The sequence below is a fragment of the Balaenoptera acutorostrata genome, chromosome 15, assembly GCF_949987535.1.
Source record: "Balaenoptera acutorostrata chromosome 15, mBalAcu1.1, whole genome shotgun sequence".
Taxonomy (NCBI): Eukaryota; Metazoa; Chordata; class Mammalia; order Artiodactyla; family Balaenopteridae; genus Balaenoptera; species Balaenoptera acutorostrata.
Window position 1 is genome coordinate 6,765,924 of NC_080078.1, and position 17,051 is coordinate 6,782,974.

Below are 17,051 nucleotides of genomic sequence, written 5' to 3' on the forward strand. Positions count from 1 at the left end.
CAGATGATCTATTTTAGGAGATGATTCCAGAGAACAGCAGGGTAGACAGAAGCTGGAAGAAATCCAGTGCATTATTGAACTTGGTCACTGCTGTGGACAACGGGCCCTGTGAGAGATTCTGGTCCTGAGTTCATTAACGGCTGGGTGTGGAGAGGACCAGAGACTCCAGCGTCCCCAGTGTAGACAAGAGCCCCAGGAGTCGTAAGGGTCAAGGTTACCTTCCAAGAGCATCTCAGCCTTTCACTGTGTCCAGTTCAAACCCTGGTAGCTTCCTTCTCCCTCCATTCCTGTGCCTTAGTTACAGAAAGCTGCCCGGGGAAAATCCGCAGATGTGGCCCTTCCACGACCCTCGCCCCTGCGAGCCTACCCGCCTCTCTGCCGTAATCTTGGGGCCGCTGTCCCGGTGTCCCCTGCGAGCCTACCCGCCTCTCTGCCGTAATCTTGGGGCCGCTGTCCCGGTGTCCCCTGCGAGCCTACCCGCCTCTCTGCCGTAATCTTGGGGCCGCTGTCCCGGTGTCCCCTGCGAGCCTACCCGCCTCTCTGCCGTAATCTTGGGGCCGCTGTCCCGGTGTCCCCTGCGAGCCTACCCGCCTCTCTGCCGTAATCTTGGGGCCACTGTCCCGGTGTCCCCTGCTAGCCTACCCGCCTCTCTGCCGTAATCGTGGGGCCGCTGTCCTGGTGTCCCCTGCTCCCCAAGCTCCCAGGCCCACCATGGCCTTACCTCACCCTTTCTCAGCAGACCCCCCTTGATATGCTCTCCCAGGGGCCTCAGGCCATCCCGATGCCTCGCTGTCTGGTCCTCCCTGCTCCCTGGAACCCCTCCCTTGCTGCCTGCCGAGGGATGTGGCCTTGCTCTCGAGTGCCTCCAGCCTCCTCCTCACCCCTCAGTACCTGTTCTCCATTTAAATAAGCACAAACTTGTAGCTTTAAGGAGCAAAAGCAAATTTTAAAAATCTTTGGTTTGACTTTGACCCTTCCTTTTAGCTACCAAATTCCTCTGCCACGTGGACCAGAACTGCTGTTTTCATCTCTTCACCGCTGATCTCCTCCCTCTTAAAGCCCCTGTAACTCAGCTCTTTTTTTTTTTAACATTCTTTTTTTGTGTGTCTTTTTATTTTTTGGCCACGTTGCACGGCATGCAGGATCTTAGTTCCCCAGGGATCTGCCCCCTGCGGTGGAAGCACAGAGTCCTAACCACTGCACAGCCAGGGAATTCCCTTGTAACTCAGCTCTCATCCCAGCCACTTAGATGGCACCATTAGAGGTCACCAGTGTTCTCGACAGAGCCCTTTCTCTCGTCTTCATTCTCCCTTACTTTTCTAGAGCATTTGACATTTCCTTGAAACCTTGTCAGTTGTTTGCATTGCACTGCCCATCAACTCCTCTCTCTCTTCCTCCTTCACGCCTGAATAATAACAACCATGAGGTTTCTCTAATCCATACATCAACTTTGCAGAGACAGTTGCCCCATTATACAGATGTGGACACTGAGGCCCGTAACGTGAAGCAGCTGACCCCATGAGTGGCAGAGCTGGATTTAAAGCGAGGTGTGTCTGACTCCAGCAATCAGGTTCTATCCACTGCTTCATGTCCTTTCTGAGCTCAGTTATTCTCCCACCTACATACGCCACCTCTGTGATCCCACAACTACGTTTATGGAGCGGCCTAGCATAGTGGTTACACACGCAGGCACTGGAGCCAGTGTGCCCAGGATCAAATCCTTCATCTACCACTTACGTGCTGTGTCTTAGTTTCCTCATCTGCAAAATGGACATAGCGTTATAAGCATTAAATGAGCCATTACATGTAAGGCAGCTACAGCAGTGCCTGACCTACGTGTTCCAGAAATACTAGCTATTATTTCCTCCATGGTCCTCTCACTCTTTCCTGAATATTAATTTACCCCTCACAAAAGTCTCCCTTCTTTAAGTGAAACATGCTGGCAGAGTCCTCCATCCCATGAGTCCCTAAAAGACATTACCTTGAAATCAGGTCTGTGAAAATTTGGGACCCATGACAGTCCCCTATGTTATGGACAGAACTTCACATGGCCTCTGAGTCTCTCAAACTGCACCAATCCCTACTCAATTCTTTCCCATACCCCAATCCTTCTTCAGCTCTTGCAATTCCAAATCCTCCAGGGAATGGTATTTCCTCTGGAGTCATGGGCATTACTGCACAGGTTTAAGAGGCCTTTCTTGTCCCAAACTATGCACGTCCCTTCACCAGTAGTCACCACCACTGCCTCCAAGTCTCAGGTGTCTTTGGCACGGCCTCCACTCCAGATGCTTGAACACACACGTGCTAGCATGACTCCCCCCTGCCTGGATTTTCTGTCATCGTGCGCCCTGCATTTGGTTCTGGACTGCACATTTTAAAAGAGAGGCAGACCAACCGCAGGATGGTAAAACCAAAACCACCTCAGGTGTGCAATAAATGGTTTTGCTTGGTGAGGAGAAAACACATGGGAACTTGGTCTCTGCCCTCAAGTATCTAAAGGCCTGTCATGTAGAAGAGGCATTCAGTTTGTTCTGCATGCCTCCAAGAAATCAATCTAAATCCCTTTCAACAAGCATTATTGTCAGGCCATGTGCTGGGTGTCAGGAATAATAAAAAAGAAAGAGGTCCTGCAGTGAGTAAGGCAGATAAGTAAAGCCAGCTCTTCCCAGCTGCTACCAGGACTTTGGGGAAATTAGAAAAAGGCACCCCTTCCTCAAGACACTTGCCTGCCTTGTGCTAGCGAGTTGTGATAACCGTACAACTCCTGATAAGAAGATGACTGGTGGCCCCAGGGTTCTGCAGGGCCCAAGGTGCACACCCAGAAGGAATGGCCCTAGTGGAAGACGCTGGGAGAAGGAACCTCATTGCAGAGCCAGCCAGAGCAGGTGTCTGCATCGAATCAGGTCAGGTATGACACCCAGGGGTCCTGGGCAGGAAGGGATTTTTGCAAGGGGGGAGGGCTGGGCTGGATGCCCTTGGTGATCTCCTACTCAGAGATTATGCAATTTTTTTCTGGGATCTTCCACCAACAACGGGGAACAAGCCGGCAACCTGCTCTTGTAAAAGCCTTGGCGGGAAACTTTACCGTCTCTTGTTAAGAAGGCAAGTGGCCCTCTCCAGAGGGGGTAGGACAACAACAGCAAAAAAGGATCTGTGATGGGCAGAGCCACATCCTAGGGCAGGGCGGGGGGGAGGGCAGTGCGCTGACATTAAAACAGAGATCAGAAATAAAATGGTAGCCAAGAGTTTTGAAGATGAAAATGTCCTTACTATTGGTACAGGTAATTACAAAGCTAGTTCACTCTCATGTGATCCAAACGCTTTGAAGTTGTCAGAGCAGGTTATTATTATGCCCATTTTCCAGATAATTAAGCTGCATCTTCAAGTCCTCTAAGGCTCATTAGCAACAGCACTCCAGCTCTAAGCTATGGGGTTGTCCAACTACATCACCTTTATTCTCTTTTCATTTTCTTTAGCTGAATGAATGTCTTTGCAGCTTCCCAACAGGCTGTACAGGTGGACTCCCTCTGGGAAGAAAAAAGAAGTTTTCAGAGCTGTGATGGGTGAGGAGCTTGCCTTGTTCTAAAAGAAACCCAGGTTTGATCAACCTCTGCTGGCCAAGCATAGTGATGGCAGCAAAAGTAAGTGATGGTGAGACTGAGCGAGGAAGATCCAGAAAGCAACCTTTTTAGAGAGAACGACGACCTCCCTGCTGGAAGAGGAGGGAGGGACCCCAGACCTGCAGTAACCAGCGTAGCTTTTCCCCTTCCAGATCTCTGCTACAAAGCGGGGTCTTTTTCTTTTTCAAACCAAATAATCTTTCAAGACAAAAGACTTCGTTGTACTGCAGAAACTAACACAACATTGTAAAGCAATTATACTCCAATTAAAAAAAAAAAAAAAGACAAAAGAAAACCGAGTAATGCAGAGAAAGTTAAGTGGGAGAGTATGGAGGTCATTTAAATGAGGAACCGTGGACCCTCAGAGGGTCATTATACACTTCACATTCCAAGATTCAGAAGCAACTTTCAGACAAGATCATAGAACTGTTGTAGGTGGTCTTTGGGACAGTCACACATGGTAGTTTCCAAATATTTTGAAGGGCTGACAAGAACAACTACATGCATTTTGTGAGAGAAAAAGATCAATCAAGACTAGGATCAATGTGGGACTTCCTTGGCGGTCCAGTGGTTAAGACTCTGTGCTTTCACTGCCAAGGGCCTGGGCTCAATCCCTGGTCGGGGACCTAAGATTCCACAAGCCTTGTGGTGCAGCCAAAAAAAAAAGACTAGGATCAATGAGTTGAAATTACAAGAAAGCAGATGTTTGCTTTTTGTTTGTTTGTTTTAATTTATTTATTTTTGGCTGTGTTGGGTCTTCGTTGCTGCGTGCGGGCTTTCTCTAGTCGCAGCGAGCGGGGGCTACCCTTTGTTGCAGTGCACGGGCTTATTGTGGTGGCTTCTCTTGTTGTGGAGCACGGGCTCTAGGTGCACGGGCTTCAGTAGTTGTGGCTCACAGGCTCAGTAGTTGTGGTGCACAGGCTTAGTTGCTTCGCGGCATGTGGGATTCCCCCCGAACCAGGGCTCGAACCCGTGTCCCCTGCATTGGCAGGCGGATTCTTAACCACTGCGCCACCAGGGAAGTCCCCTAGATGTTTGCTTTAATTGAAAGAACTTTTAGCAAGTAGAATTCTCCAAAAGGCGGGAACTGTCCTCTAGTAAACTCCCTGCCACAGAGCTTTGCATGTTAGGAGACATCACACTGTGCATCCCCAAGATGACACGTCACTTAGTCACCATTTAGTGCTCTCGTCTGTATTATCATGGACCACCTATTATTATGGACCATGTCCATAGTTATTTGTTTACGTATCTGCCAAGAACTACGTGTATTTTTCATTTTTCATTTTCTCCTTGTGCCTGAAGCCAATGGGTGACACACTGTAGGTTCTTGGTAAGTGTTTGCGGAATGAATTCATTGGAAGAGTATGAGGCTCTTGGAAGTCAAAACTGTTCTGAAGAAGAAATGCAGAGCCACCAGCCGCAATGGCTAACTTTTCCTTCGTCTGCTCTCTTGTGGTTTTGTCATGTGGCCGTGGTTATATCAATAGATGATAATGGATCACGTAAGTTAACTTATTTTACCACAGTCTGATTTGGATGGGAGCATATTGATCTTTTTAATCTGCTGAGATATAGTAAGGACACAGGATTGAATTAGAGCATCTGGATTCTACTCTCAGCTCTGCTACTAATTAGCTCACTAGTGTGCCTCCGAGCTGACCTCTTCAGGCACAGGTGGGTTTCTTCATCTGAAAACAAGAGTTTAACCAGCTTTTCCCTAAGGTCTCTTTTGCCATCAGTATTTTGCAACTCTAGGCCCTTTGCTGTAGAAAGAATGATGGGCTTGGAACGGGAAGGATTTCCTTTAAGCCTCAACATCACAACTTACTGGTTGCATGACTCGGCAAAGATCCTTTTGTCTAAGAGGTTGGACAGAGCACTGCCAAGGCATCAATACATGTGTGGCTCAGGAATTCCCTGGCGGTCCAGTGGTTAGGACTCTGAGTTTTCATTGCAGAGGGCATGGGTTCAATCCTGCAAGCCTCACAGCGCGGCCAAAAAACCAAACAACAACAACAACAACGAAACACGTGTGGCTCATGGAACTATGCAGGTTTCTGAGGTTTCTGGTTTCCCCCTCAGCCCGAGTGATTCTGTTATATCTAGCTCTTGGCCACATTGCAAAAGAGCATGTGGGATGGGAGATTATGTTGTGACTATTTTTAGAAACAATCTGCTACACACATTTATCTTCAATTTATCAATCCTTTGAAACATTATAATCCTGAGAATACTTACCCCTGTGAAATATTAAAATCTCTGTTTTGTAGATCAGGAAACGAGGGCTCAGGAAAGTAAGTAACTTCTCCAGTGTCATACAAGTGAGATGTGGGAAAGTCAAGATTCAAACTTGGCTCTTTCTTCAGAGTTTAAGCCCCTTACTGCCTCTGAGTTAGAAGAAGTCAGGATAATTGTTGTGTTTAAGGCACTAAGTTTTGGGGTAGTTTTTTATGCAGCAATAAAGAATTGAAACCAAGTGCTTAACACAGTACCGGCCCACAGTAAGTACTCAGAGGAAGTGTGTGGAGGGAGTGGTAATGGTGAATGAATGCCATTGGGGCTGGAGGTGAAGGGAAAAACTAACAGGAGTCTGGGGCAAGCTGTAGGTCATCCAGCCCCAAAATTCACTCTGCAAAACTCCTGTCCTCCCCATTCCCAGGGCTCTCCCACTTCAAAGCAGCACAAGATGATGCAGGAAGTGGCCGTTTTTGAGCAACTCTCTTAGAAAGTCCTTCCTTGTATTGAACTTTTCTATCATTTCCATTCATTGCTCTTAGTTCTGTCCTCTGGGCCCCAGAAGACAGACTTCATTTTCAAGTGATGACACTTCACAAATTTGAAAACTAAGACTGCTTTGTCTCTCATTCTCCCCTTGTCCTCTCCTACCTAAGGTAAGAAAAATTCTCCAGATTCTCCTAGGTGGAACGGCATGGTGTTCAGAGCTCACACCTCCCAATGATTTTGTCATTTCTGGATGATCACTGGGTTTTGAACACTCCTCTTAACGTGTGCCACCCAGAAGGGGCCCATCTTAGACGTCTGACCAGTGCGTGGGGGAATGAATGAAACAAGACTGACTGTGTGATAACTGTTGAAACTGGTCAGTTGGTACATAGGGGACTCACTGTTGATCTTTTGTATGTCTTTGAATTTTTTTTTTAAATTTAAATGATCATAGAAAACATCAGGGAAAAACGTCTCATCTCTACAAATTTATGGTGCATTCAGACACGGTATTCCCTGCGCAGGCACGTTGCTGTCCCTCAACATGTGTGCCTTTTGAGGGACCAGGCGAAAGCAAACTCAGTGAGGGCCGGACGGGGTGGGGCTGAGATCGAAAACATTGAGAATCTACAGTCCCGTAACCTGCAGTTGAGCAACAGCGGCGGGGGAAAATGTAGGCAAGGACCTCTGTACCAAGTCCTGCAGCATCAGGAGCCTCTGGAAGGTGGCCTCAGAGATTTCTCCCCAGGAAGTTTCGAACCCGCAAAGCCCCAAGGGCACAGCTACTTCAGGTGGATGCCGCCGGGCATCTGAGTGTGATAACTGAATCTCGGGCTTCGTGGGCTAAGCGTGGGGCTCCGCGTCCATAAACGGGGGCCGAGTTCTCACGCGGTGACCAGCCTGAGGGTCACAGGGGAACCGGCCTCTGAAGTCCACGAGGAGGACCGAGGCCGCCGCGCCGAGCCCACGCCTGTCCTTGGCCCGGGGCGTCGGGGGCGGGGTGCGAAAACCGCCAAGACATCATCTGGTTGGTCCCTCCTTGGTTAGAAAAAAAAAAAGGAATGGGAAAGAGGTCCCCGCCTGTTCACATTGCGAGGGCGCCTCCACTAGTCGCTTTCGCTCCTCGACCTCCCGAGTACCCGAGACAACGAGATGCCAAAAAGACCTCCCAACTTCCTAGAGGGGACTCTGCGGCCCCGCACAGCTCTCCGCGGGCGGGGCTATGACGCACTTCCGGCTGCGTCGGCGGCGGTGAGCGTCGAGGTGTTCAGCTGCCCGAGCGGCTTTGACTCACGGTGAGGCTCCCGGTCTCCGGTTCGCGTGGCGGGCGGAAGCGGGAGTGTCCGCCGAAGGGTGCGGGGAGGGACGAGTGGGTTAGGCAGCTGTGGCCTGTGGGGACTCCCCAGACCGGTCCTGGGAGGGTGGTGGGAGGAGCCCCCAGTCCCTGCCCAGCCCCAGACGGCGGAGGCATTTGCTCCCTTGAAAGCATTCCCCCCGTCTCCCACGCACCCCGCCAGGGGTTTAAAAAGGGAAAGCTGGTCTCTTTCGTGTTCCAGAGCAGTTTTTCTCTGCACTCCCTGAGCCGAACGGCCCGTCAGTCTGAGTGGGGCTTCTTTCTCTTTTTCCCTGGCTCTCAGTAGGCGGTCCGAATTCAAGGCTAATTGATAAGAATTCGCCCGAGGGGGTTGGGGACCTCGTGTGAGAAACTGGGCCTCAGAAGTCCTGGGTAGTGTCTGTTCCAAGGGAGGGAATAGGGAGGGCTTTGTTCAGGTTAGAAAGCACGTAACAGGGATCTGCTCCAGTTTGGAAACACATTTTTAGAGGGCCTTTTATTTGTAAATAGTTTGTCAAGAGAAAGGTGGTCTGGTGAGTGAGGTACTTGGAAACCTCTTATATAAGGAGCAGTTGAAAGAACTGTGAAGAAAAGACAACTGTTTTCAGGTATTGGAAGCCTACAACGGAGAAAGTAAGTTTTGGTCTAGGACCAAACTAGGATCAGTGAAGAAAGAAGATAAAAAGTGATGCAGAATTTGGTGCAGTTTAAAGAAAACCTGTAACAATTAGAACTGTCCAGCAGTAGAAATCTGTGCCTCATGAATTATCAAGTTTGCCTGCGTAGGAGTTTTCAGGTACAGAATGAGTATGTCAAAAGCATTCTAGTATTAATTGGTAAGTCGTGTTAAATTGTTAGACTGTAATAACTTGGTTTATTTATACCTCATCTTGTTCTAGAATGGATTTGGGACACTTTGATAAGGGCATATAAGCTTTGGGAAATCGGCATAAAAGAGGGGGGGGGGGGAAACCTCGGAACAGAACAGAGGCCTCTGCTTGTAGTAGACCATGAACTTTTCCTTGATGGACCTCTTGTGCTAAACATTCTAGCGAGCTTAAAATAGTTCACTGTGGTTGAAGACAGTGTGAGTAATGAAGCCTCTGTTTTCTATTCACATGCTTTTTTATTTTATAAACACCTTATTAAGAAAAATTCGAAAGCTAAGACCTTGAGGGCATCCCTAATGAACCTTTAGACAAACTAAACATGACCAATGTGGTCATGACCAATACTGGCTTTGCTAGAGGCAGACAAGAGACAAGGAGATCTGAGAGACAACAGGGGCTGAAATCTTTGAGACCTTGTTGGCCTTGTGATGATTTTGGCTTTTACTCTGTATGACACACAAAGCCTTGAAAGGTGTGAGCAGAGGAATGATGTGATCTGACTTGTATTTAACAGGCAACAGATGATGGGCTGGTGGGACAGCAGTGTTGGAGGTAGCGAACTCTGAATCTCTTAGATGTAGAGATTTGCTCATGAATTGTGTGCAGAATGTGAAGGACGAGTTGGGTGACCAGGTTTTTTTGGTCTGAAAAACAGAACAATGGAGTTGCCCAGGTTTTTTTGGTCTGGAAAAAACGGTGGAGTTGCCATTAACTAAGATGAGCAGCTTTGGGGGAAAGATGGGAAGTACAGTTTCGGGCGTGTTAAGCTTGAGGTGCCACTGGACATGCTGGTGGCAACGTCAAGTGGGTAGTTTGTTGTGTGAGTCTGGAGTTCAGAAGAGAGGTCCAGGCTGCAGATAAATTGGCGGCTGTTGAGTATATAGATCGTACTTAAAGCCACGCAACTGGATGAACTCTCCAAAGAGTGAGTACAGTTAGGAAGAAGGCTCCAAGCACCCAGGCCTCCACTTGTTTGTGGCCTTGCTGAGGCATGAATTTGAATTGTGGGCACTGCAAAACTGGTGTGCTAGAATAAACCACTGAGCTATTGAGCCAGCCCAGCCAGTTGCCCAGCAGCAACATCTAGGGAAACTTTCTTCTTTAATTATTACTATGTATGTGTTTTGCAAAGGCGATTGTGTGATATAGTGGCATCTGTGAGTTTGAACTCGCCAACTTCTGGGAACAGATCCCATGTGAACGTGATATAGGACACTCCCTATTTAATGCCTCCTGTGCTGGGTTATAACTCCTAGTGTCTTGCAGAGTTTCCCAGGCTGGATCCCAGAAGCTGAGCAGTCTTTCCTGTTCTTGGGGTGCCCTCCTCTGAAGAGAGTGGGAAATTTTGTAACCAGTTATGTTACAAAGTTATTCCAACACTTAGGAGGTCCACTTGAAAGGATTTCTAAGGAATGCTCCCTGCGCTGCTACATCTATATTTAGGTTATTTTAGCCTTTGGTGCTAATGCCTTTATTTTAAGAGACTAGATGGCAGTGCTTCCCACCACCACCCCCAACCCCCACTCAGTTTTCAAGTAATCCTGAACTTGGGAGCTTCAGTAGTGTACTGGGTGCAGAGGAAAGCATAAACGGGTGTTCAGTGCTGATGCTGGTCCACTGTGTGGGAATAGCTGTTGGCGCCTCATAGGATGCTTCAGAATTTGGGTACAGTAGAGGGGAGTCCCAGCTAGCGTCCCGAGAGTTCTGAACTAATTAGCAGCTGGTAATTATTGACTTTCTCCTAAAGGCAAGGTCACATATTGAGGTTTTATTCCTAGAACCCCACTTCCTATATTTTTTTAATTACCAAAATTGATTACAAAAATAAAGGGGAAGAGTCATATAAAATACATGTTTTTAATACATATTTACTAAATGTGTGAAACTAAATGTCTGATATAAAAGCTGTAACATAAATGTACCTTTTTTGGAAGGTTCTGCATGGGCTGGAATTGCTGCTTTTTTGTTTTCCTGGGTTTCTTTTTTTGAAGGGCATGGAATTTGGGCATTAGAAGTAAAATCTGTTTTAATTGTTAAAAACTCCTTATGATCCGTTTGGAGATTTTATGACTTTTCTGGCTACAAAAGTAATAATACCCATTATAGAAAATTTAGGAAATAAAAAAAAGACTTTAAAAAATTGAAATCATTCATAATTCTGTAACCCAGAAATATCACTGTTCGTGTTTTTATCTTTTTCCTTCATTGTGATTGTGTGTATATTATGAGTGTGTGTGCGAGATGGTATTTCAAGTGCTGTCAAGCCAGATCCATGGAGATTGACACGCATGTTAGAAATTAGCATACTCAACTTTTTAAATGCCTTAGCTTTAGGTTATCTGCAACTCCTGTTCCCTCGTCTTCAGCTTTTATAAGCCATTTATACATCCTTTTTATGGTCTCTACCATTGTTGTCAATATAATTTCATGTAATGAACACCCACATAGACTTTTTACGTGTTTGGCTATTTCTTGAGACCGCTGGCGTTTTCCTGGTCTACATTATTCGAATCCAGTACGGGAACCCCTGTGTGACAGGAAAGGGTTTGAAAATATGCTCATCAGGAAGGCCAGTCACACGTGTGTAAAATTAGTTAACTTACGTAGTTTTCTTTCAGAGTACTATATTTAATGAATGCCAGTAATGATAGAGTGATTCTGTTGTCTGTTTACTCACTTCTTTTCCATCTCCCCCACGACTTGAAAGCTGTGTGAGGGTAGGCGTGTATCTGTCTTAGGCATCCCTGCAGTCCTAGCGTCGAGCCCATGGCAGGTATTCAGCAAATGTTGAGTGAATGGATTTCACTTTTTTGGCATATGAAGAAAATGGAAGTAATTATATTTACTATAGATGTTTTCAGTATTCTAATGTATCAGCTGACAAATATATAGAATATTTAAAATTTAAAAGAAAAAATACTCTTAAACATCTTTTGTTTGTGCTGTCTATTGTGGTTTAATTTCTCCCTTCAGTTTCCTCTCAGCAGTATGTGTCTCATCAAAAGAAATACCTCTGAAAGAATATAGGTTGCTTTTAGTCTAATCTCTTGTCATTCCACTTGTCTTTCTGTGAAAGCTAAACATAAATGGCATTTTATTTTATTTTATTTTTAAAACCTGTGCTTTTACTACTATATTGGACATGATGATCTTTTTTAAATTTATTTTTTTATTTTTGGCTGTGTTGGGTCTTCGTTTCTGTGCGAGGGCTTTCTCTAGTTGCAGCGAGCGGGGGCCACTCTTCATCGCGGTGCGCGGGCCTCTCACTATCGCAGCCTCTCCTGTTGCGGAGCACAGGCTCCAGACGCACAGGCTCAGTAGTTGTGGCTCACGGGCCCAGTTGCTCCGCGGCATGTGGGATCCTCCCGGACCAGGGCTCAAACCCGTGTCCCCTGCATTGGCAGGCAGACTCTCAACCACTGTGCCACCAGGGAAGCCCCTAAATGGCATTTTAAAACAAGAGTACGCCCTGCTTAAAATGGGTCAAGTGAAGCTCAAATTACATCACTAACTATGCTCAATCATTTAAAAATATGCTAGTTAATTCCAGGCTTCTAACATGATTCCTGGTATTGCTAACTAGCCCTGTCATTCAACTAGTAAATTTTTAATGCTGAAGCTAAAAGTTGTAGGTTTAGACAGACTTCATTTGGCCAGTAGATGGCCTGTTGAGATCTCAGGAGTTGTAAGATTCTGAAACAGTTTTTGGAGCAAAGTTAATTTAAATTTAGTTTTAAGCTTACGCCACAGTGCTTTTCTTTTTTTTTTTTCCAAATCGAGGTATATTTGATGTACAATATTATATAAGTTACAAGTGTACAACACAGTGATACACAATTTTTAAAGATTATACTCCATTTATAGTTATTATAAAATATTGGCTATATTCCCTTTGCTGTACAGTATATCCTTGTAGCTTATTTCTTTTATATATAGTGGGTTGTACCTCTTAATTTCCAGCCCTATATCACCCCTCTCCCCTTCTCTCACCCTACTGGTAACCACTGGTTTGTTCTCTGTGTCTGTGAGTCTGTTTCTTTTTTATTATATTCACTAGTTTTTTAAATTTTTTAGATTTTGCATATAAGTGATAATATACAGTATTTGTCTTTCTCTGTCTGACTTTTCACTAAACAATATCCTCCAAGTCCATACATGTTGTTGCAGATGGCAAAATTTGACTCTTTTTTATGGCTGACTAGTATACCATTGTGTGTGTGTGTGTGTGTGTGTGTGTGTGTATACAGGTACACACCCCACATCATCTTTATCTGTTTATCTGTTGATGGACACTTAGATTGCTTCTATATCTTGGTAATTGTAAATAATGCTGCTATGAACATTGGGGTGCATGTATATTTTTGAATTAGTGTTTTCATTTTCTTCAGACATATATGCAGGAGTAGGGTTGAGCCACAGTGCACTTTTTCAGAGAGTGGAGGCAAAGTCAAATCAAAATAGGATATCCTGAGCTGACTCCAGGAAGATATTTGACAGTCATTGTTATATGGTAGTTTTACGATGGCCATAATTTCCACCATTTCCTGTGCTAAAGGTGTGGCTATAAAGACCAAAAAGCATACATACTTTTTGTTTTGGTAATTTTATGGTAACCATATTTTCATAGGTTTAACGTGTAGCCCTAAAGAACCAGAAACCCAAAGGAACCAGTACTCCTGCTACACAGAGCCCCATTTTAGTGACACTGTTTCTGCAGTACCTATATGATGACCAAGGTACTGGGCATGGCCACAGTTCTGGGCCCTAGAACTCCACAAGAGCAGGGGCCTGTGATTGTGAAGGTCGAGGAGGAGGAGGAGGAGAAAGGGAAGCGCCTTCCCAGCCTGGAGATGTTCCGCCAGCGCTTCAGGCAGTTTGGGTACCATGACACCCCTGGCCCTCGGGAGGCCCTCAGCCAGCTCCGGGTGCTCTGCTGTGAGTGGCTGAGGCCTGAGATTCACACCAAGGAGCAGATCCTGGAGCTGCTGGTGCTGGAGCAGTTCCTGACCATCCTGCCCCAGGAGCTCCAGGCCTGGGTGCAGGAGCACTGCCCGGAGAGCGCTGAAGAGGCCGTCACTCTCCTGGAAGATCTGGAGCGAGAGCTGGATGAGCCAGCACAGCAGGTAGGCTGGGGAGACCTTTTACTCTGTGAGATTGCAAGCGTAGCAGTCCAGGCAGGAGCGGGTTTGTTCACACACTGAGGATAACTGAATGGACCTTCCGCTGAGTTAGACCATGTTTCCTCCTGTTTTTCTTCTGCTATCCTATATGGAATTAGGGAGTTACCCTTGGGAGTTGAATGGGATGGATACTTTTCTTTTCTCTTTCCTCTTTCCTAGAGGTTCTACATAGCTGTCATGAGGTTTTCTTTTGTTCTGGTTCTTAAAGTGAGCTGTGCACAGACCCAGCCGTTCCTAATTGTCTCTAGGCCTCACCGCCTCCCAGTGAACAGAAACAGTGGTGGGAGAAGATGGCATCCTCAGGAACAGTGGAGGAATCCCTGAGCAGCCCGCAGCCACGGTCTTTGGAGACCAGTTACAAATACGAGTCTTGGGGGCCCCTCTACATCCAAGAGACTGGTGAAGAGGAGGACTTCACTCCAGAGCTGAGAAAGATTCAAGGTAGGACCATCTGTCAGGCCCCCACTCGGTGCCCAGGCCTTTGTGGTTGAAGAAACAATCATCCTAATTCCTGGTTGTGAGGTGGTCCCCTAGGCTGACTCAACTGGTCTGGCTGATGAGGCAGAATGTGTTCCTTTCCTCCCTCAGGTGTGTCTCAGTCAGTCCTGGCGTGGGAACAGATGACACGCTCGTAAGGGGAGAGTTGAAGTGAGTTTAGTAAGGGGACTGTTCATGGAAGCGAGGACAGCTTGAATGAACCAATAAGAGGTGGTGCTGGTTCATCTGTTAATGACTTAGTGGACCTGCTGTGATCCACAGTTTGGGATTATGCAGAAATGGTCCCGGTAATTTCTTTTTCAACTTATGCCTCATTAAGCTATTTAAAATGTTTAACTTTTCTTAAGTTATTTACTTCCCACACATAGTTCATGGCAACTTGAAGGGAAGTGTGTACGTGTAGCCAAGTGACTGCTCATCATGGGGACTGAGAGGGATTTTAGCTGCTGCTTCAGTCAGCAGTGGACAGTGAGGAGGGGGTGAGCCTAGAAGCAGCTGGTAGCAGAGGAGGCAAGGAGATGGTGGGTGGAGAGAGGGACAGAGGGACGAGGAGAAGGCGGCTTAGAGGAAAGTACCTTGTTGACTGAGGCTTCTGGACTTGCCGAGGGATGACACTTCTCAAAGGGAGCCCATTTTTCGGTGTGAATTTCTCTTACTCCCCTTTTCTGTGTATGTGGATGGTTAGGTGGATTTTTAAGAGGTGTGACTGCCTGGTGAAGTGCTTTAAAAAAGCTAAACTGCTTCAGTCTGATTTTGACAGTTACTTTATAACTAAGAGAATGATAAGACATAGCCAATGTAGGTGAAATGATGAGAGTTAAACCCTCATGGGAGTTAAGTATTGTCATTCAAATTAGTAAGGATCTGGGACTCGAATGATTATAAGTGGACCAAACGTTCTCTTTTATTGCTTTTATATTCAGCTTCTGTGAGAATAAGGATTTTGTGAGTTTGCCACTAGCTTCTTCTCCCTTAATTATCCTTTTTATTTTCCTTTATCAACTTTGACCCTTCCACAATCTTTCTTTCTTGTTTCTTTCTACCTGAGCATCACCCAGCTCCTTTGCTGCTATCTCAGTATGCTTGGTTTTGCCTAATTGCCCTCTATACCCGAAGTTCTCCTGGCAGAGAACACCATGTACTTCTTATACCATGATAGCTTCTGGTAGGGGGCTTGCGTGAAAAGTCTGGCATCGTAAACTAGATCTGATAATGACTTATTTGTATCAGTGTGGTACTGTAGCTTCATAGAGCAATATTTGGTTACCCCTTAGAATCCATCAGTGTCACCTGGTGATTCTATTTCTCATTTAACAGTTTCTTCTCAGGACAGGAAACAACTGACATGTCCTTATTCTACTTACTGTTTCAGATCGTAAGTCGAACACCCAGAATGAGGAATCAACAGATAAGCAGGAAAGTTCTGAAGAATTTCACACAGAAGGATTCAGAAGGGATTCTATTCCCATGATTATTGCCAACAAATGTGAGGCCAGGTTAGAAAGGCAGTGGGTTAACCTGGAAAAGGGAAGAGGAACAAAAATTCCTCTCCAAGACAAAGGTTCCTCAAAAGGTAGAGAAGTAATGACTAAACCTGCCCCAGCAGAGAGACGTTACATATGCGCTGAGTGTGGGAAAGCCTTTAGTAATAGCTCAAATCTCACTAAACACCGGAGAACACACACTGGGGAGAAACCGTATGTGTGCACCAAATGTGGGAAAGCTTTCAGCCACAGCTCCAACCTGACCCTTCACTACAGAACACACTTGGTGGACCGGCCCTATGACTGTAAGTGTGGAAAAGCCTTCGGTCAGAGCTCGGACCTCCTTAAACATCAGCGAATGCACACAGAAGAGGCTCCTTACCAGTGTAAAGATTGCGGCAAAGCCTTCAGCGGGAAAGGCAGCCTCATTCGACACTATCGAATACACACCGGGGAGAAGCCGTATCAGTGTAACGAGTGTGGGAAGAGCTTTAGTCAGCATGCAGGTCTTAGTTCTCACCAGAGACTCCACACTGGAGAGAAGCCGTATAAATGTAAGGAGTGTGGGAAAGCCTTCAACCACAGCTCCAATTTTAATAAACACCATAGAATCCATACCGGGGAAAAGCCCTATTGGTGTAATAATTGTGGGAAAACCTTCTGTAGTAAGTCCAATCTTTCCAAACATCAGAGAGTCCACACTGCAGAGGGAGAAGGGCCTTAACTGTCAGGTATGCTCTCTTGATGGTTTTTGTTTTTTTAACTTTAGAACGTGAATGCTAGGGAGAAAGCCCAGTAGTTGCAATGTGAACTCTGGGGTAGATTTCGTTTCACTCGACGTCGAGGGGACAGAGTGAGAGCGCAGGTGGGGGGACACGGCGGGTTCCTCGCCTGCCCGCTGGCTGCAGCAGGGTCCCCTCACCGCACTTCGAGTCCCATAAACCATGCGGACATTGCCTTTTGTATAGTTAAACTGCTGTGTATCCGGTATAATTAAGGAGGAAACATTAAAACTGTTTAACTGTTTTAACGTATATTCAAGAATTATGATTTGTAAAGAAATGAGCCATGTTGAACACAGTTTAATCCGATTCAGAATAAACTTACAACATCTTGTGATGCCTCAGGACTATTTTATTAAAAAATTGTATGTTAGGGGCTTCCCTGGTGGCGCAGTGGTTGAGAATCTGCCTGCCAATGCAGGGCACGCGGGTTCGAGCCCTGGTCTGGGAAGATCCCACATGCCGCGGAGCAACTCGACCCGTGAGCCACAATTACTGAGCCTGCGCGTCTGGAGCCTGTGCTCCGCAACAAGAGAG

General features: G+C 46.2%; 1 protein-coding gene across 4 annotated transcripts in view; it reads left to right on the plus strand.

Annotated features, from left to right (window-relative positions):
* Positions 1–16,848, plus strand: part of ZKSCAN1 (zinc finger with KRAB and SCAN domains 1) — a 39,718-nt gene extending 22,870 nt beyond the window's left edge. Inside the window, exons 1-4 of one of the 4 annotated variants that reach the window (XM_007186670.2) lie at positions 7,580–7,642; positions 13,198–13,693; positions 13,999–14,191; positions 15,621–16,848. In XM_007186670.2, the coding sequence (XP_007186732.1) occupies positions 13,295–13,693; positions 13,999–14,191; positions 15,621–16,456 (1,428 nt within the window). In that variant the 5' untranslated portion in view covers positions 7,580–7,642; positions 13,198–13,294 and the 3' untranslated portion in view covers positions 16,457–16,848. The other 3 variants (XM_007186671.3, XM_057528915.1, XM_057528916.1) reach the window with 3 other exon arrangements.
* Positions 16,849–17,051: the final 203 nt, after the last annotated feature.